Raw genomic sequence first — 21736 nt, 5'->3', positions numbered from 1 at the left:
TTCTATTTATTATGACAGGGGTTGCCATACAGCTTATTCAAAGGAATTGGAAAAACTGGGATAGACTGAACTATTCCTTTTGGTGGGAGTCTTGCTGGCAAGCTATTACTTTGACCAATTAGGGACTTCCTTAGGCTCAGCCCTAAGGAAGTCCCTGATTGGCTCAGGCGCCCCAGGCCCTTCCCAATGGAGGAGCCTGAGCCAATCAGGGCCTTAGGCTCTCCCCTGTGTATCACATGTGTACTGGGGCGTGGCCTAAGGCCCACATTCGTGGTGCGCAGGAGGAGGAGAAGGAGCAGGAGGACTTTGCGGTTCCTCCTGCTCCAGAAGACAGCAGCGCTGGAGGCCTAAGGAGCAGGAGGGACTGAGTACCCCTCCTGCTCCCAAATTTTAGGTACAGGGAAGGTATCGGGACGGGTCAGGCCAGGCCCGGCCAGGGATGGGCCAGTTCGGTCAGGGTGGTGCAGTGGGCTGGGCCAGGGGGTGACTTGTGTGCCTGTCAGAGGGGGAGGGGTGACATGATTGAGACATTTAAATACGTCACAGGTCATGTCGAGCTGGAAGACGACATATTCGTTCCCAAGGGACCCTCGGTCACAAGGGGGCACCCGCTTAAACTCAGAGGAGGGAAATTTAGTGGTGACACCAGGAAGTACTTCTTCACGGAAAGGGTGGTGGATCATTGGAACAAACTTCCGGTGCAGGTGATCAAGGCCACCAGCGTGCTCGACTTTAAGAATAAATGGGACATCCACGTGGGATCCCTACGAAGGTCGAGCTAAGGAACTAAGTCATCAGCACTCAGACTTAATGGGGTGGGTCATTAGAGTGGGCAGACCTGATGGGCTGTAGCCCTTTTCTGCCGTCATCTTTCTATGTTTCTATGTTTCATTTGGCAGGGCAGGAGGGAGTTAGCATCCCTTCTGCCATATTCGCACGGGCGGGGAGGGCAGCGTGGGGTGGTGGCTGGCGGGAGTTGGCATCCCTCCTGCCATTTTTGGGGCACTGGTGCGGGGGAGGAGGCCATTTTTTTAGGGGTTTGGGGAGGGAGGAGGCACTTCGGGGGGGGGCTTTTTTATTTTATTTTTTTAACCGAGCAGCTATTTTGTGTGTGTAATACACACAAACTATCTGCCCGATTAAAAAAAATAAAATAAAATCCGGAGAAGCCCTGACAGCAGTGACAGGAGGCTGTTTCTCCTGTCACTAATGTCAGGGTCTGCGCAGGCTCCAGGATCGCTCTGTAGCGATCCGTGCAGTGAGTGAGGGGTGTGTCAACGATTGTCCCCATTTGCATGCAGGCCTTTTGTGAATTTGTCAGTCTGCATGCAATCGGGAACAGATCAGAGATACAATCGGGGTTTAGTGAATCTAGCCCATTGTGTGTGCAAATCGGTGCATAAAGTGAATTTGCATACATAATTGTTAACAAGACCAATCGGCATCATTTGGCAAACAACACCTTATAATCGTCACTAACGCGCTAATTGGAAGTTGTGCACACTGCTTGGTAGGTGCATTCTTTAAAATGGTGTGCATCAGTTCTAGTACGTGAATCTCAAAATGGAGCGTGGCCATGGGAAGAGCATGGGCAGATAATGAGCATTTCTAAAAGCGCATTGATATAGAATATGCCCGATCTGTGCAAAATGTAGGTGCACCTACATGTATTTAGGTCTGGTTTTTCTTGGCCTAAATTGGTGCACCTAAATGTTACAAATACATAGCACCGCTAAGTGCAATTCTATATATGGTGTGTGCCTTTTATAGAATTGCAGTAAGTGCCATTCTAGTTGGCGCTGATTTTTTGGATGTTATATACAGAATCAGGCCCTCAGGCTGTATTTTCTTCTTGCATGACTGTTCTTTTATTGCAAGATAGCATCATTTGTACTGATAAGATGGCATTTGTACATGCAAGGAAATTTAGACTTAGTATATTAATTTGTTAAAGAGGTATGTTCTTTATTATCTTACCATTAAAGCACTGGATCCATTTTCTTCTTTCATCTCTCTGTCCTCCCACATCGAACATGCTGTGAAAGATTAGCAGTATGTTAAAACACTTAGGCTTATTGGGATTCAAGAAAAAGTTAGACAAGTTCCTGCTGAACCAGAACGTACACAGGTAAGGCTAGTATCAGTTAGGGTACTGGTCTTTGACCTAAGGGCCGCTGCGTGAGCGGACTGCTGGGCAAGATGGACCACTGCTCTGACCCAGCAGCAGCAATTCTTATGTTCTTATCTACACTTAGAAAGCAGTTTATGCATGAAGTTGAATATTGGTCTAAGGAAATAGTTATCAAAAGGAAAAAAAGATTAGGTTCTTACCTCGATAATCTTCTTTCTTGTTGATCTATCTAATAGTCCTGAACCTGCAAGTTGCTTGCAGAATGCTGTCAATCATCTTTGAACTCCACCTCCTTCCCAGGCAGCTGTTCCTGCCCCCTCAGTTTGTACAAAAGCAATCAAGGAGCACTGTTGACAGACATATTGGAGAGAGGGAAATGGGGAAAATCCCCAACACTACAATTCTGTTCTGCTCTATAACAAACATATCCATCGACTTTAGAATATTCAAGTAACTGATCAAAACAGATATAAAAACTATGTGCAACCAGCACTAATCTTATATAGAGCTTGTAGTTACTCGCATGTCCTGCAATCAAGCAGAAACTAGACTTGACTTTATTTTTTCTTTACTCTCAGATTATCTGAGAGCCAGAGAATTCTCCACATCCCAAATGATTTTAAGGCAGAATGCAGGCAAAGTCTACTAGACAGTGTAAGTAGGCAGGGCTTCAAGACTACTAGACATATCTACAAGATCCAAGATGGCCACTGTCAAAAAATTCATACCAAAATCACAATATTTTTCATACTTCCCATACTGTACATGGCGATTTTATGATTTTCAGAAGGGGGAACATTCATAAACACTCAAACCCCCACTTTTCAAATCTCCTCCAATTCTTCTCACAGGCTGTCAGCCTGTATACTCACTGTGACCTGACAGGATCTGTGCTGTAGCCTGCATTCAGCTCTCTTACAGTAGCTGGATGAGAAAAATTCACTGCCACAATGCTGGGAATGGTTCTGGAAAGCCAATCTACAGGCTGCCAGTCAGACTTCTATATCTGACTACACCTCCATCCTGAGGACCAACTGATGTGCACCGGTATGGGTGAAGGCGCAGTGACGCAGCCGGCACCCTGTGAGACACCGCAGAGCTGCCTAAGGGCGCTTAACAGCCTGCACTCGACCCCTGATTAACAGTAGGTGAACCACCTCAGGGATGGCCCTAAGCTCCAGAGTAGAGGTCTGCACAGGAACGGGGATCGCGGGGATCCCGCGGGTCCCGCGGGGATCCCGCGGGTTCCCCCCCTGGCCCACGGGACTCCCACGGGGACGCCCCCTGGCCCACGGGACTCCCACGGGGATGCCCCCCTGACCCACGGGACTCCCACGGGGACGCCCCCTTGCCCACGGGACTCCCACGGGGATGAAAACAACCTACCTAAATTCTGGCGATGCAAGCATGCAGCTTACAAGTCTGGCGTCGAGTCGGGAAATAGCCATGTTGAGCAGTGAGCTCAGCACGTACACAGATGAAAGCCTTGCTTGCTGATTGGTCCGGCGGCCCCGCCCCACCGTGCCGCCGGACCAATCAGCAAGCAAGGCTTTCATCTGTGTACGTGCTGAGCTCACTGCTCAGCATGGCTATTTCCCGACGCGGGCATTAGGCTGTTTTTTGTCATTTCGGGTGGGGGATGGCAGCGGCAGCAGCAGCCTGAAAAAGAAATCATCCTGGCCGGGTTCGGTGTCATGCTCCGGAGCTTCTACAGCCTTCCTATCTCCCTCTCCCTTCTACCTGCGGCTCTCTTCGGCAACTCAGCAGCAGCTTCTGACGTCGGGGGCCTACCCTCTGCGAGTCCCGCTTGTTTCAACTTCCTTTTTCCACAAAGGTGGGACTCGTAGAGGGAAGGCCTCGATGTCGGCAGCTTGTCTTGATCACCGCTGCTGACGAGTTGCTGAAGAGAGCCGCGGAGCAGGGGGGTGTTGCCAGGTGCAGGTAGAAGGGAGAGGGCCAGATGCAGGACTCGTGGGTGAGGGAGGAGAAGAGAGAGGGGAGAGAAACAAAAGGAAATATTTCATACTGGGCTGGGCCGGAGTGGAGAGAGGGTGGAAAGATTCTGGCTACAGGGTGCATTAACAAAGGAAAAGGGGGGAAAGCTGAAAATGGAGATAGTGACACAAAGAAGAGAAAGGGTAAGCAGGACCTTCTGAATAAGGATAGAGATACAGAGGGGACATGAAGAGGAGGTGAAATAGAGACATAGAAGTAATGCTGAAAAAGTGTGTGTGGGGGGGGGGAGATAAAGACATTGAAAGGGCAAATGGTGAATATGGGGTAAAGACAAGGACAGAGACAAATGAAGATTCTGAAAAAGTGGTGAGATACGGATATAGGTGAGATGGACACAAAGAAGGGTGATGCTGGAAAATAGGTGGAATGGTAATTCTGACAGACACAGAAGGGAAATGCTGGATCAAGGAGAGATGGGGCTCAGGCTGGATGGAATGAGGAGAAATGCCTTGTTGGCCCGGAACTTCCTCTCCTACGTCAGAATTGACGTCAGGGAGCGGAATGCTGGTCAGCGCGACGCTTCTGCAGGGAAAGCTTGGGACGGCGGTGGCTTAGGGGCTATTCTCCGATGGCTGTGGCAGCAAACCGAGTGGCTTGGGGGAGGGCACGGAGAAAGAAAGAAAGGGGGCAGACAGAGAGACAGAAAGAAGGGGGAACAGGGAGACAGAAAGAAAAAGTTGGGGGAGAGAATGAGGTCTGGAGGAGAGGAAACATACAGGAGGCTGAAAGAAAGGAAGAAAGATTGGATGCACAGTCAGAAGAAGAAAGTGCAACCAGAGACTCATGAAATCACCAAACAGCAAAGGTAGGAAAAATGATTTTATTTTCAATTTAGTGATCAAAATGTGTCTGTTTTGAGAATTTATATCTGCTGTCTATATTTTGCACTATGGCTCCCTTTTACTAAACCGCAATATTGTTTTTTAGCGCAGGGAGCCTATGAGCATTGAGAGCAGCGCGAGGCATTCAGCGTAACTCCCTGTGCTAAAACCTACTATTGTGGTTTAGTAAAAAGGGAGGGGGTGTATTTGTCTATTTTTGTATTTTGTTACCGAGGTGACATTGCATAGAGTCATCTGCCTTGGGAAATGTATATGGCAGATATCTTTATTTTGTGTTCAAAAGAAAAGGAAATGCATTTCTGGTTTTATTTCTACAGTGTTGAAGTACTTGTTGGCCCTTGCTGTGACTGGTGGGGATCCCCAAGCACCGCCAGCAGAGGACCTCCTCTAGAGATGGTCAGAAACTCCCCTCCACCAAGCGCAGCAGTCGCTGGCAGCATCCATGAGCCACTGAGGTGCCAGCATCTGTGACTCAGGGACGCTACTGCTGCCTGCCAAGCTTGGCAAAAGGGACCCCAGGCCAACTGCAAAGGAAGTCCTCAGCTGACAGTTTGTGGGTTCTCATCAGCTGAGTATTTATATTTTATATTTACATTAGAGGTTCTGGTAGAAACCCATTTACAAAGTATGTATTCTTCCCAATTAATATTTCCAAATTAATAGTCTCTTTGCTTATTTGTAAATGGGTCTCTACCAGAGCCTTTAATTCAGTAGCATAATTAAATAAAATAACTATTTCTGAAGTTTATAGGGAAGGATGGTGACGGAGGGGATTCCTCGCGGGGACGGGTGGGGACGGAGGGGATTCCTCGCGGGGACGGGTGGGGACGGAGGGGATTCCTCGCGGGGACGGGTGGGGACGGAGGGATTCCTCACGGGGACGGGTGGGGACGGAGGGATTCCTCACGGGGACGGGTGGGGATGGGTGGGATTTTGGCGGGGACGGGTGGGGACGGGTGGGATTTCTGTCCCCGCGCAACTCTCTACTCCAGAGAAAGCTATGCAGGCTGACTAACAGGTAGTCAGTAGAATCGGCCTGTCAGCTACAGACCGAAGTCTGTGAATTCTCAAGCAGGCAGAGCTTCAAATTCGTTCCAAGCACTAAATTACCTGAAAAGGGGTCAAAATTACATCAAATTAAAAATAATAAAATGGGGAGAGCAGAATACTCCTGCAGGCGGACAGAAGGAAAGAACTGAAGGTCAAGCTAGAGAGCCTAGTGAAGTATAACAGAGTGAAAAATCCGGAGTGGATTCCTTCTGTAGTGGCAAGCGACTATAAGGAAATAACCCTACTGTCTAAAATGTCTCACCTATTGCACTGGAAAAGAGTTTTAGAGTGGGGGACTTTGACTCTGGCTGCTGAAACCCCCGGCTTTCCCATAGACTATAATAGTCTTATCCACTGTGCCATCAGCCTGCCTGCTTCAGCTTAGGAGTGCAGTAGGACAAAGGGAGAAGAACTCTGCCTCACAGGTTCATGGGATGATACTGGTGTTTGGGTTGCCAGTCGGTTTGATGTTGGACTGAGCCTCAACCCCTGGAAAACTTCATGCCACGAAGGACCACGCAGATGGTGCACTATTAAGCAGGAAGGAGTCAAACAGCCTGCGCTTAAGCTCCTGATAAATTAGGGATGCAAGCCGCTACACAGGGAATGGCCCCTGAGCTCCAAAAAATAGAAAAACAGGCAGGCTAGCTAGGTTTCCTCAAGGGCTGATCCTGCTAGCAGCAGACTTTCACAGTGTGAGTCTATATCTTCTCCCAGGCAGAGTTCTCAAAAAGTGGAAACTTTGGGCACTGAGCCTCTAACCAAACACTGAGAAAAAATACCCCCAAATAATAAAACCGCAGAGCAGAGCAGAAACACTTCTGAGCAACTTGCTTCCAGAAAAAAATACTGAGGGGGCAGAAGCCACTTCCTGGGAAGGAGGAGGGGTTCAAAGATGATTGACAGCATTATTCAAGTAACTTGTGGTTCAGATGCATAATACTACAGTTCAGGATTACTAGACACATTGCACTAGAAGAGGCTAATGTTCCTTGAAGAGATCAGGTCCAGCCAATGGAAGCAATTCTTTAACTGGGTGCCAAAAATTTGGCCCCTAGATGCAGTGCTAGTTCTATAATGGAATTTGGGTGCCCAGATTCCATTATAGAATTCTAGTGTAAATCAGCATCTAAGCACCTATAGCAAGGTGTAGGCATGCCATCTTACACAATGTGTACAGCAGGCATAAATGAGTGTGCCTAAATACAGTACACTATGTATGTACATGATGGATACACCCATGTGCTTCCCCTGTGCACACTCCCCTAACAGTTATGTGCCAAGCAAGTTGTGCGTTAAAGTTCTAGCATCCAAGTAGCACTTAAGTAGTCTCGGAGTTCAGTACTAGTATTCTTTAACTTAGAAGTACTGTACACTCGGCACATAAACAAAGGCACTAATTTGTAGAATGAGTGTATGTGTTTACCACTGTATCATATATTTGTCTCCTATCTACACTGTTTAATACACTTCTCCCTCTGTATTCGAGGTTTCAGCAATCGCGGTTTCGATTATTTGCGGTTTTTCGGTTGTTGGATCCTCCCCCCCAAATTACATCACAGAAATCGCTGATTCATACTGTTTACAAATATAATCACTGATTCCAAGCACTGCACAGATAAAATCGCTGATTCCCAGCATGCACAGCTGATTCTCAGCAATGCACAGAGAAATTGCTGATTCCCAGTTGCACAGAGAAATCTCATTGATTCCCACCATGGCTACAAAGCGCAAGACTTCTGGTGCTACTGAAAGTGCTCCCAAGAGGGAAAAAAAAGTGAAAATCTTACAAGAAAAGGTTGAATTATTGGATATGCTTCAAAGAGTAAAGTCATCCTCTGCTGTTGCTCGGCATTATGGCATTAATGAGTCTACTGTTAGGTACATAAAGAAGAATGAAAAAGCAATCCGTGAAGCTGTTGCCAGCAGCTACTCCTGCAGGTGCAAAGACATTACAAGTTGTGCGAGATGTCAATCTTTCTTGTATGGAAGCTGCAACATTTCTGTGGGTGCAGGATTGCTACAAGAAGAGAATTCCCGTACACTGTGATGATAAGAGGAAAGGCAAAGTCTTTGTATGATAACTTGAAGAGCAGGGAAGGCAGAGTGTCACAATCCATCGACTTTCTGGCCAGTAAAGGGTGGTTTGATAAATTCCATCACAGGTATGGCCTACGTAACGTGAGAGTGGCAGGAGAAGCAGCATTTGCTAATCAAGAGGCAGCTAGAGAGTTCCCTGCTACCTTTAAGGAAATTATTGAAGAGAAGGGATATGAACCTGAGCAGGCATTCAATGCCGATGAAACTGCTCTATTTTGGAAGAAAATGCCACAGAGGACTTGCATTAGCAAAGAGGATAAGCGAGCACAAGGTTTCAAGGCTGCAAGGGGTAGAGTAACCATGCTGCTTTGTGCAAATGCAGTAGGCCATATGATAAAGCTAACACTGATTTATAAAGCTGCAAACCCCCGAGCCTTGAAGTGAAAAGATAAGTTCCAGTTGCCTGTTTATTGGATGAGCAACAAGAAGGCTTGGACAACCAGAGCACTGTTCCTACAGTGTTTTCATCAGTGTTTTGTGCCTGAAGTAAGAAAATACCTAGCTAATAAATGAATGGAATTCAAGGTTCTGTTGATATTGGACAATGCCCCTGGATACCCAGACTCACATGAGTTCCACATTGAGGGTGTTGAGATTGTTTACATGCCCCCCAACACATCTCCTCTCATCCAGCCTCTTGACCAGGGGGTAATTAGGACATTCAAGGCATACTACACAAGGTATTCATTGGAGAGGATTGTGCATGAGATGGACGAAGGCCCAAACGTGGATAACATCATGACAAAGTGGAAGGACTTCACTATTGCCGATGCCATCAATATTATTGAAAGAGCGGTAAAAGCTGTCAAGGCAGAGTCAGTGAACTTGTGCTGGAAGAATCTTTGGCCTTAATGTGTCAAAAGGGAGAACACTGTCAATATCACAGCCTGTCCAAGAAATTATGGAAGACATTGTGGTCTTGGCAAGACAGGTGGGTGGGGAAGGCTTTAAAGATATGGATATGGAAGATATTCAAGACTTAATAGACACCAGAGCAAAAGAACTAACTGACTTGACTACTCCTGAAGGAGAGAAAATACCAGATGAAGAGGAGGAAGGAGTAGAAGAAGTGCTAGAAGACAAGTTTACAGTGGATAGTATTGCAGAGGGTATACGCAGGTTCAATGCTATTCAGTCAGGACCCATATAAGAAACTTAACTAAATCAAACCTGCCATCCACAAAATACCTTCACTACAAGCGAATTTTCCACTCTATGTTAACTTATCTGGGTATAAAAACCTGGAATGACCTACCTGAAGCTATCAGGAAAGAGACAAACTACATCACATTCAGAAAAAACCTGAAGACTCACCTCTTTGACAATTAACTGTCTTAGTTTCTGTATAGCTCCCCCTACTTGAATGTTCACTCCTCTAGCTTCTCCTTACTCCCTTACCCCTCTACTTTCCCTTCTATTTGATCTGTGGCCTTGAGCCTGTATAGGTATGTGTGACTCACAAATGGAAGATTAGATTAGCTTAGAATATAAATTGGGATCTGCGTAAGTTTGTGTCAGTATCTGACCTTCCCTACCTTGAATCTATCTGACATCCCTGGTAGTCCAGTGGGGTATCCCAGGCAGGGGCAATTCCTACTCACTCCCGTCCCTAGTGGCTCTTTTGGCTAAAATGGCTACTGTGAGCTCTAGTGGAAATCTTGCAGTATTACCGCTAGATATCATTCTTCCATATATTCTCGTATTTATAGTACTACAATTTTTAGATGAATCTTCTACATGAATATTTTTTGATTCACTAGTGAGAGTTCTCTCATGCTTCAGCAATGTAGAAATCACCAATAGATATTGGTCAATTATTGCTATATCCAATCATCATGAGTAGCTCAGCTGGGAACGTGATTAGTTTATTTGAAATTTTATTACTCCCTCTAATGCTGTGGCCTTGGGGAAGCAAGGCAGTATGTTACAGCACAGACTAAACCAGAAATCTATGACAGTTGAAGAATTATTTATCATTTGAGGAGTCAGGGAAATTACTACATAATTTGTTGTTTTTTTTTTTTTTACAATTAACAAAGGCTCCCTTTTTATCAAGTTGCGTTAGGGTTTTTTTTATTGCAGGCCGCTGTAGTAAAAGCGCCGATGCTCATAGAATTCCTATAAGCGCAGCTTGATAGAAGAGGGCCAAAGCTCTATGTACATGAGAAAATATTTTAAAATAACTGCCATTTATGACCATAACAAAAATGTTTGGGAAATAGGATATGTTTCTCCCTAAAACAATGGATTTTTTTTGTGTTTGGATAATGTCTATGGTTTGCTCTTGTAGACCCTTTACTGTAACTTACAGTCTAAGCAATTTAAAATGATATACTTACTGGAAATTTACTTTGTCTACTTGAAATCGCGTTTCAAAAATCCCTGATGTTAAAACTCTGCATCTTAGAAGATCCTAAAAAAAAAAAATAAATAAGAAAGGCAATTTAAGCTTTCCTTGACTAGATTTAGCTAAACACACAGTTGAAAGTTTAGGGGTCCTTCATTAAGCTGTGTTAGTCGCTAATGCACACCTAATATAGTTTAATTGTGTACTGTTGGATGTGCTCAGACATTCTTCTGCAGTAAGAACCAACTCTCCAAGCACTAACTGCATGCTAAAAAAATTCTTTAAACTTTTTTTAGGGGTATGACTGGGGGCAGAGAGTGGGCCCCCATGACTGTGCACTGGTTAGAGAAGGAATAGCGCATTAGCACTTACAACATACAAAATGGGTGGTGCTAAGTGCACATGCACTAATAATTTTTTAATGGCAACATTAGCATATGGCCATTAATACAGAACTGCTGCAGTAAAAATGGCCTTAGCCTGGAAGAAAAACCTGTGCAAGGTATGCTAAGGCCACTTTTTACCACAGTCTAGTACTAGAATCCCTTAGTTCCTTAGATTAAATGAAATAAGAATGACTTCAATATATTCGTAATTTGAGTGTTCTTTGCCAGAGTAAATGGTAAAAACTGTTAATGAAGCTGGTTTTAAAAAAGGCCTGGACAAATTCCTGGAGGAATTTTAAACTGCAGTAAGCCCTTGCTAGCATTTTCCACAGCTTAGTAATAGGACTCCTTTATGCAATACTCAGCTGAGAAAGACTTCCCATTAGGGGATCATAAACCCACAGTCTCCCATATCCGACTTCGTGCTGAAGTTTTCTTAACTGTGCCAAGGGCTAAAGTTTCTCCAAGACAACTGCTGTGAGTACCTTAAGCACATTACACACTAGACACTTTAATTCAGGAGTACGCTAATGACTGGAATAGGCTTTTGAACAGGTGTAGGGGCATAATAAAAAAAAAAGTCTACATCCCCTTTTGGCTTAAGTCCCTAAACGTCCATTCTAAAACCAAAATGAGTGTTTTTTTGAGAATGGCCTACCTCTATGTTCAATCACCCAGATCACCATTACGTCTAACCTTAAAACACATTCCCAGCCAAAAAAAATCGCCCAAGTCCCAAACGCCCAAAACAAGACCTTATAGGCGAAGGAGGGGCCAGTCCTTCGCCTAAAAGCAGAATTCTGTAACCGGCGTCTGTCATAAACAACACCGGTTACAGAATCCTGGGGACTCCCCCGCGCAACGATCCTAGTAGGAGAGATGCCTAATTTTTACTGCTTTGAGGGCGAACCCCCCCCAAACTGCTGCGAACCAGCAGGAGAGATGCCCAATCTTTCCTACTGGCACCGCCCCCCCCCAAACTGCCATGAACCGGCAGGAGAGATGCCCAATCTCTCCTGCCGGGACCCCCCACCAAAACGAATACTGGCAGGAGAGATCCCAGGCCCTCCTGCCGAAGGCGCACCCCCCTGCAAACCCTCCAGAAAGCCCCCCACTACCCTGGACACCCCCCCTAACTAACCTTAAAGTTGGCTGGACAAACGGGTCCCCTGTCCGTCCAGCCCACCATCCTCAGAATGGTGGGCCTGCCCCTTCCCAGTACATTGTGGGATGCACCAGGGAGGGGCCTAGGGCCTGATTGGCCCAGGGGCCTTAGGCTCCTGGGCCAAACAGAATTGGGGTGGAGCCTTAGGTACATGGGACAACCAAATCCTTGGTTGGACCATGTGCCTAAGGCCCCGCCCATAAGAGAGGCCTTAGGCAGTTGGCCCAATTCCGATTATCCCAGGTGCCTAAGGCCCCTCCTATGGGCTGACCTTAAGTGCCTGGGGCAATCAGGCCCTAGGACTCTACCTGGTGCATCCCACAATACACCGGGAAGGGGCAGGCCCGCCATTCCGAGGATGGTTGGCTTGCCGGCTGGCTGGACAAGGCACCCATCCAGCCAGCCAACTTTAAGGTTAGTTAGGGGGGTGTCCGGGGTAGTGGGGGGGGGAGGTGTTGGGGTAGTGGAGTGGAGTGTTTGGTGGTTCACGGGGGGGTGCCTTAGGCAGGAGGGTCTGAACTCCCTCCTGCTGGCATTTGGGTTTATTGGGGGGGGGGGGGGATGCCGGCTGGACAGATTAGGCATCTCTCCTGCTGCGATCGTTGCAGTGGGGGGTGAACAGTTTGCCTGGGCTGGAACTTAAACCTATTTTGCCTTGGTCTAAGTTAAAACGTATAAGTTCCATCTGGCAACCTGCCAACCCTTTTTGGTTATGGCTGCCAGATGACTAAGTCTAAGCTGGCCCAACTCCCGCCCTTTCCCCTCCTTCAAAAATGCCTCTTTTCGCTCTAGGCATTCAGAGGCAGGGTAAAGGCCTAAGCTGGTTTTAGATACGTCTAAAACCAGCTTTGATTATTGGTACTTGGATGATCTGTCTTTTTGATCATCCAAGTACCGACTTAGGCCACTTTTTGAATGTTTTTTTTATTTTTATTATGAGCCCCTTATTCATATTAATTGTGATAAGAGGACACTATTTGCATGGTAGATCTGATATGAGCCATATTTTTCTGAGGCTTCCTCCTATTTTACTGTACTTTCTAATGCATCTGAATTATCTACATTTTTTTGGAGGCATGAATGGTGAACCAGCTGATATAGTTTATCTGAATTTTCAGAAACCATTTAATAAAAGTAATTTATGAAAGATTCACGAGGAAATAAAAAAAGTCATGGAATGGAATTGGAGGCAGTCCTAATGTTGATTGGAGACTGGTTAAAATATAGAAATGATAAAGAGTAGGGTTAAATGGCCAAATTTTTCAATGAGGGAAGGTAAATGGTAGAGTACCCCAGGGATCTGTACTGGGATACATGTTATTTAAAAAAAACAAAACATATTTATAGATGATCAGGAAATGGGAACAATGCATGAGTGATTGAATTTGCAGATGACACCAAATTATTCAGAGTTAAGTCACTTGCAGATTGTATGAAATTGCAGGAGGTCTTTGGGGAGGTTCAATGAGTAGCATTTGAATGAAACTTAATTTGGACAAGTGCAACGTGATGTGCACAGGGAAGAGTAACCCAAATTATGATGATATGTTCGTCATATATATTTTGTTCCTGATGTTTTTAATTATTTGTGCTATTGCATTTTTTGGGATAGTGTTTCATTTTAGCATATTTGTGTTATATACAAAATGTGATATTGTGTTTTATTTCTTTTTAACATATTTGTGCCACATATAAAATGTTTTTTATATATACTGTATATATTTTTAGAAATGCTGCTGTATGTATATTTGTTTTTAGTGTCCCCTGATGAAGGCACCTTTAGTGCCGAAACTTGGATCCTTGTTGGTATGTTACTTTGTTGAAGAATAAATCGATATATTTTGGTTTTAAGGACATCTCTCTTGCCTTCTTTTCATTTGTTCTGTTCACACTAAGGCAAGACTCTTTCTCTCTTTGCTGTTGGTTTGCTTCATTAAGGGTTCCTTTTATTAAGGTGCGCTAACTGATTTAGCGAACGCTAAAGATTAGCGCAGCATGCTAAATGCTAAGGCACCCATTATATCCTACAGGCACTTTAGTATTTACCGTGCTAATGTTTAGTGCACGCTAAATCAGTTAGGGCATCTTAATAAAAGGCCCCCTAAGGATCACAATTCAGGATAAGGATCTAGAAATCACTGTAGACAATTACTCTGAAATTTTCTATTGGGTGTGCAGTGGCAGCAAAAAAGCAAAAAGAATGCTAGGAATTATTAGGAAAGGTAGAGAGACACCCCCCCCCCAAAAAAAGAAACAATACTGTATTGACTCTGTTCTTATGGTGTGACTGCACTTTGAGGATTGTGCGCAATTCTGGTTACCACATCTCAAAAAAGATATAGCACAATTAGAAAACCTGAAAGAAGGGTGACCTCTCAGGAGAGGGATCTTGGGGTGATAGTATCTGAAGAAAGGTGGCAAAACAATGTGAGAAGGGCGGTGGTCATAGCAAAAAGGATGCACGGCAGTATGGAGAGAGGCATGAGAAGCAGAAGAAAGGAAGTGTTGCTATCCCTATATAAGTTGTTAGTGAGGCCCTATTTGGAATATTATATTCAGTTTTGGATGCCATATTTCATTAAGGACAAAAGTGACAAAAATAGTATGCCGTTTGTGACACAAAGGCCCTGATTCTATAAAGGGCGCCTAAGCCCTATCTAACATTGAGCGGAACTTAGGCGTCCAAACTAAGTGGTTAATGAGCCATTTAAGGGTCTTAATGAGTGAAAATTGGCACATGGCCATCCAAAGGATGTGGACATCACTTTGGGCTAGATTCACTAAGCCCACCGATCGTGTTTGCGATCGTGTACCGACCCGATTTTCCTCCGACCCGATTCACTAACCTCGTGGCCAATCAACCTCCAATCCGATTCACGAAAGAGAAGAAGGAACACCGACTGGGCTGGCCGATCCAAAAAGAAGCAACTGCTGAGGACCAGTCGCTCACATCCCTGCCGACTCTCCTGTTCTCTGCTGCCTCGACTCTACAGTAGTTTCCAAAGCAAAATTCCAAACTGCCTACACAGAAACAGTAGTTCCCAGCGGCATACAATTTTTTTTTCACTCTCCTGCTCTCTGCTGCCCTTCCCTGCAGTGCGAGCCCGTGGTTTTAACCCACAGGTTTAAAGCGGGGCTGCACTATGAGCACCAGAACCGGCGGAAAAAGGACAGCAAAGGAGAACGGGGAGAGCAAGCGCTGCTGGCAGGACTCGATCAGCTGAGCCAGTGGAAAGGGCTCCGGTGGGGAGGACAGGGAAAGGCAGAGGGAGGCAAAGTGGTCACGGGTGGCGAGAAGGAAGTCAGGAAAGCAAACGCATGCGCAGACCATCTACAGGCAAAGAAGATGATCTGCGCATGCATCTGGATTGCTCTGTAGCAATCCGTGCAGTCGCTATGGGGTGTGCCTCCGATCGAGTCAATTTGCAAGCAGACTCATCATGAATCGGATCAGATCGGATTGCCCACGGAGTGGTAAGGTTAGTGAATCCAGCCCTTTATAGGCGCCTCCACAATTTCATGGATGCCCAATGGCAAAACTCAGATTTAACAAAATAGGCGTGGGCGTGGAATGGGCATGGTTTTAATATGGGTGTCCTTTGAATCATTTGCTTAACAATGAGCAACCTAGGGCATCCATTTCATGCCTACATGGTAGGTGAATAATAACCAGGTCTACTTTTGAGCTTAGTTTGGGCTTCAAATAGATCTGAGTTCTATGGACGGAACTTAGGCACAGTTTGGACATCTTTAATGTGATCTGCTAAATAGCTCTCCGGGTTTTTATTTTTGCTTTATTAAGCTCAAAATACATTTAATAAGGCACCACATAAACAGGGCACATCAAAAACAGATATATTGCATGCAAAATCTTCTATCTTTGTGGACAAACAGCAATGCTATTTGCTAATTAGAGGAAAAGATCCATTAACTGAAGCACAGCACATGAAAAACACAGCTTTAGGTTTCTTGCTAAAAAGCTACCCTTTTTTTCTAACTAAACAGTGCTTCAATCAGCTCATTCTTGCAAGCAAAGAAAGCACATGAACAAAAATATAGACTGCATACATAACTTAATTTGCAAAAGCTTAAAAACAGAAAAAACAGATACAGACCTTAGCATGGCTTCTACTTCATTGCAAATGGAGGTGTGCAGCTGCACAATACTGACCTCATTGTGAGATCATCAAGGTGCTGGGATTTGAACCTATGACCTCTGGAAGATAGGAACAAGAGTTTTACCATTTGAGCCACAGCAGTATCTTTCTTCCTCACACTGATATGATGGCTTAGGGATTTGCTAAGCCAGTGTTTTTCAACCGCTGTTCCGCGGCACACTAGTGTGCCGCGAGATGTTGCCTGGTGTGCCGTACGGTGCAGACACTGATTAGGCCTCAGGCCGGATCCCACACGCGCTCCCATGAGACTCCCCCGGTCCCCGCTGCTGTTCAGTTTCGATCTTCTGCTCTGACGCAACTGGAAACAGGAAGTTGCAGCAGAGCAGAAGATTGAACACTGAGCAGCCGCGCGTGCGCGTCTCTTTGGGAAAGCGTGCATGTCGCCGAAAAACAAAACCTACAAACTAAGGTGAGGCGAAGGGAGAGAGCTGGCTAAACAGTAGGATCGATTGGGCAGGCGAGTGGTGGCTGCGGGGACCGTGCGATCGCTCGTGTTCCCTGCTCAAATTGGAAGGAGTGGAGTGAAAGGGGGAAAAGGATTCTGGGCCAAGGGGATGAAGACTGAAAGAAAACCCACAGCAGTAAAGAAAGGGAAGGACAGGCAGGTGAGGCCAGATGCAGAGAAGCAGGGGGGGGGGGGGGAAGAAAGAGGGAAAAAAGCTAGATTGGGTTTGAAAAGAAGAGACACACTGGTATGGAAGAGGAAGATATGGGAAAATCTGGAACACAGGAAGGTAACAGAAGAGAGGGGAAATTATTGTGCATGGGGCATAGGGACAGGGACATAAAAGGGGACAGCCATGGGGATGGTATATGGACACAGGGGGGGGGGGGGGCAATGACAGATACATAGGGGAGATATTAGAAATGGAGAAAATAGGAGCACAGAAGCGAGATGGTTTGTGGGGAGGGGACAGGGACCGAGCTCGCAGGCTCCAGTGGCTATGCACAAATTACATTGTAACGTGTCCATGAAAATAAGAGGGAGGAAGGTAGATAGATAAGCCACGTGAGAGGAGCTGAAGGGTAGTAGAAAGGAACAGATGGTAAAGGAGGGAGGGAAGGGTGGTGGTGGAAAGGAATAGGACAGACATTGAAGGAGGGTGGAGAGGAACAGACCCCGAAGGGAAATGTGGAAGACAGAGTGGGAAGAAGACAGATGCCAGACTATGGGGAGCGGAGGGAAGAAGATGGGTGCTAGACCAATGGGGGGGGGGGGGTGAAGGGAGAGGCACAGTAACAGCAAATGGAAGACGTAGAGAGAAGACACACAGTGGATGGAAGGAATTGAATGAGAAGATGTGGAAAGCAGAAACCAGACAACAAAGGTAGAAAAAAAAATTATATTTATTTATTTATTTTTTGCTTTAGGATAAAATAGTATATTAGTTTTGTTGATAAAAATTTATAAACAAAGCCCTGCCAGCTGAACATCTCTTTCTCTAGTTCAGCAGCAGGAACTTTGATTTATAAGAAAGGAATAAGCTAATATTACAGTACTAAGGCTTATATGGATGCAGCGGGGACGGTGACGGGGCGGTGAATGGGATGGCAGTGGCCGGTGACGGGGCGGTGAAAGGGATGGCGGTGACGGTGACGGGGCGGTGAAGGGAACGGCTGTTGACGAAGAGCTATGTGTGTGTCTTTCTTCGATTCCAGCCAGAATATCAGCTTTGTGTTCAGCCAAAACAGGCCCAGGTTTCGCACTGAATAAAGTATTTTATAATTTTTCACTATTCTGTTTACTTAATATTTCATAATAAAGTAATTATAAAATACTTTCTTTGTGTTTATTTGATTCCTATTTCAAGAGAATTACTTTATATATAGTCAATATAGGCACAGAGTTAAATTTTTTAACATTTTCTAATGGTGGTGTGCCTCGTGATTTTTTTCATGAAACAAGTGTGCCTTTGCCCAAAAAAAGGTTGAAAAACACTGTGCTAAGCTATGATCTTCTCAGCTAGGCTATGATCACTAAGCTCTCATGGTAAGAACCCCCCATAACCATAAAGGAAGCAGCTGTGTCTCACCAGGTAAAAAGCCCTGTGCTCATCTTCCAGAGGTCATGGCTTCAAATCCCAGCCACATATTTTAAATGTGTTATTTCTACCTTGCAGGTGCACCTTGATGATCTCACAATGAGGTCAGCATTGTGCATTTTTCATATGCCGAAACTGGGTTCCTAGTCTGGATATAGCCTTGACTGGACGCTGTTCTTAAAGATCACTGCATCATTCATCCTGCATTTCAGGATCACTGAGGATATTCAACAGAGACTCTATTTGAGACTGTTTATATCTAGGGGTCTCAAAGTCCCTCCTTGAGGGCCGCAATCTCAGTTGGGTTTTCAGGATTTCGACAAAACAGAACTCCACCTCACTCATGAGAAGAGGAAAAATATGTGATTTCTTTTAGCACTTGCTGGGATCCATAATCTTCCAATCTTTCCAAAAATAAGGCAAACCAGCATTCAATTGATAATTCAATCATTTATTTATCTTTAATGCAGAGATACTAGCATATCCCAACGGGACCCGTTTCGCCCTAACCGGCTTTCTCAAGGGTTCACAGTAGGCGCTCTTTTTTGTAGCGTCCTCACACTTCAGGTACTAGATCTGCTAAGCATAGCGCCTACTGTGAACCCTTGAGAAAACTGGTTTGCCTTATTTTTGGAAAGATTGGAAGATTATGGATCCCAGCAAGTGCTACAGAAATCACATATTTTTCCTCTTCTCATGAGTGAGGTGGAGTTCTGTTTTGTCAAGATTTTAATTACCTCACTTTCCTCTTTTTTGCCATTGAGTTTTCAGGATTTCCCCAATGAATATGCATGAGATCTATGTGTATGCACTGATTTCAATGCATATTCATTGGGGAAATCCTGAAAAATCCTGAAAACTGGATTGCGGCCCTCAAGGAGGGACTTTGAGATTCCTGGTTTATATTGTTACTTTGGTTTAAATAAATCACCAGGCTATATTGACATCTCACTTGCCTTTTCCTTGTTGTTTCTTGTATATTACAAAGCAAGACCTCTTCTTCCCTTCTTGTTGCAAAAAAGGAGGAGCAGTCTTACAGTGAACCTGCTTTTCATGTATGTATACCTGACACAATTTTATAAAAGCCCTTAATCTCTGAATTAAACATACTTTGCACCTGGCAAACACTTTAGAACAGTGGTTGTTAAACTTGTCCTGGGGCACTCCCAGTCAGTTGGGTTTTCAAGCTATCTCTAATGAATATGCATGAGAGTAAATTTACTATCTACTTTAAAGGCAAATCTCACTCAAGTTTCAAGTTTATTAAACAAATTAATCACTAGACATAAAATTATAAGCGATGTATAATTAAAATGGGGGGATACAAGTAATCATTTAAAACATGGCAAGGGACAAAGAAACTAATAGACATATTGGAACATTGGGAAAAAGGGAGCACTACAATATTTTTAGGAAAGAAACATAAAAAATGGGTAGAACGTGAGGAGGGGGTAGAAAAAAAAATAATGTTCAAAGCAAAAACAGGGTGATACTAAAAATTTGAAGGTATGTCAAAATTAAAACTCAAACGCATCTTTGAAAAGAAAACTTTTAAGGGATCCTTTAAATTTATCTAGACTTTTTTCCTCCCTTAAGTAAACTGGCAGTGAATTCCATGTGAGTAGGGCTGTTACCGAAAATTATGACGCTTGTTATGATGCATGTTAATAACTTTTAATGAGGGGACAGATAATAGATTTTGAGCAATGGATCTAAGTGAGCGAGCTGGTGTGTGGGGTATAAGAATTTTGTCACTGAAACAAGGAACTTTCGTAATTTGAACTCTGAACATTAACAATGTAATTCGATGTGCGATTGGGAGCCAGTGAGCTTTTTTCAGAAGGGGGGGTGGACATGGTCAAATTTTCTGCATTTGGTAATAATCTTAATAGCGGTAGTTTGGATCATTTGGAGTCATTGGAGTTCTTTCTGCAAAATACCTTTATATAAAGAATTACAATAGTCCAATTCTGAAATTATAAGGGAATGATCCAGTATATTTATATGTATATTCATTAGGGCTAGCTTGAAAACCGTTTAAGAACCACTGCTTTAAAACATTAACAAGAGCGTCATTTTGAAAGCCATTTGTGTGTGTGTAAAGCAGTCCACCGATGAAAACAAAAACAAAAAACTGTGGATACAGATGTTCTGGAGATAATTTATTATACACTGACATATAAAAACATGAAAATTCAATTTTAAAAGTACAATGATAAAAAATACAGTGATAAAAATCCAACTGGACCCTACATGGTCGGTGTTTCTGCGAACCCACCTTCCTCAGGAGTCTAATGGTTTGCAAACTCACATATAAAAATGCATTTTTTGCTACTTCAGCTTTTCTGCGGTGTTCTTTGCTCACATGTTTAAAGACAATAGACTGTTTTCAGTCCAATTCTTTATATGTGAGGTTGCAAACCATTGGACCCCTGAGGAAGGCGGGTTTGCCGAAACACAGACCGTGTAGGGTCCGGTTGGATTTGTATCACTGTATTTTTTTATCATTGTACTTTTTAAATTGAATTTTCATGTTTTTATGTCAGTGTATAATAGATTATCTCCAGAACATCTGTATCCACAGTTTTTTGTTTTCATCGGTGGATTGTTTTCACTATGGATTATTGGGTCTCCCCATTTTTATTTGTTGTGTAAAGCAGCGCCATATGCACAGAAATAGATCTCAAAGGGTGCGCGTCTGATACATACTCAACAGTGGTATTCCCAGGGGGTTTGCATTTATTTGCATACGTACTTTTGAAAAATTAAAGGGTATGTCTGAAAATTTGTGCATGGTAAGGGGGCAGGTATAAATGTAAACATATACATTCCGGGGGTAGATTTCAAAACAGAAGTACACACAGTGATGCATGCTTTCAATCTGAAAATTTGCCAGGGTCTGCACAGTGCAATGTGACCACCACTTACACACTCGCTTATTTATAAAATTATTCTGGAACTCTGCAGCTATTGAACTCACTTCACTAATGAACTCAGGTTTCAAAGTGAGGGGATAAAGCAAAAGGCTTACCAGAGGGCAAAAAAACATAAAACAAGTTGTGTTAATATTCCTCTACCATAATTACTCAGCATTACTGGGTGGTGGTATCTTCAGAGAAAAAAAAATTCTTCCAGCTTTCCAGTCATTGACAAGTAAATACATTTGAAAACACAGAGGCAAATAATAATGAAACCAACCCTTGAGAAATTTTCATTAAATCTAGGAGCCAGCCTAAAACATAGCAGCCAGATGAGGAGACCTCTATTGCTTCTCATTCCCCACCTGTGCAACAATGTCCCTAGTGAAGACTGGAGGGGGGTAGGGTGGAATCCCATCCCAGATCAGCCTTAGCTCTCTCAGAAACTGACTTACTGAAGTTCTTTTCCTATTTGTGTCTGTGGGCAAAGACATTTTAGTAAATCAGTTCTTTAAGATGCCTCTGCAAATCAATGGCAGAAGCCTTCACAAAGCATGCTAC

At 44.2% G+C, this 21736-nt stretch overlaps 1 protein-coding gene across 1 annotated transcript in view; it reads right to left on the bottom strand.

The window, feature by feature from the left end:
• The window catches only part of GNAL (G protein subunit alpha L), a 572953-nt gene that overhangs the window by 29173 nt on the left and 522044 nt on the right, over positions 1-21736 (bottom strand). Inside the window, 2 exon segments of the mRNA XM_033934098.1 lie at positions 1978-2036; positions 10479-10552. Coding sequence (XP_033789989.1) covers positions 1978-2036; positions 10479-10552 — 133 coding nt within the window.

The sequence above is a fragment of the Geotrypetes seraphini genome, chromosome 2, assembly GCF_902459505.1.
Source record: "Geotrypetes seraphini chromosome 2, aGeoSer1.1, whole genome shotgun sequence".
NCBI lineage: Eukaryota > Metazoa > Chordata > Amphibia > Gymnophiona > Dermophiidae > Geotrypetes > Geotrypetes seraphini.
This window is presented reverse-complemented; position numbering and strand designations above follow the sequence as displayed.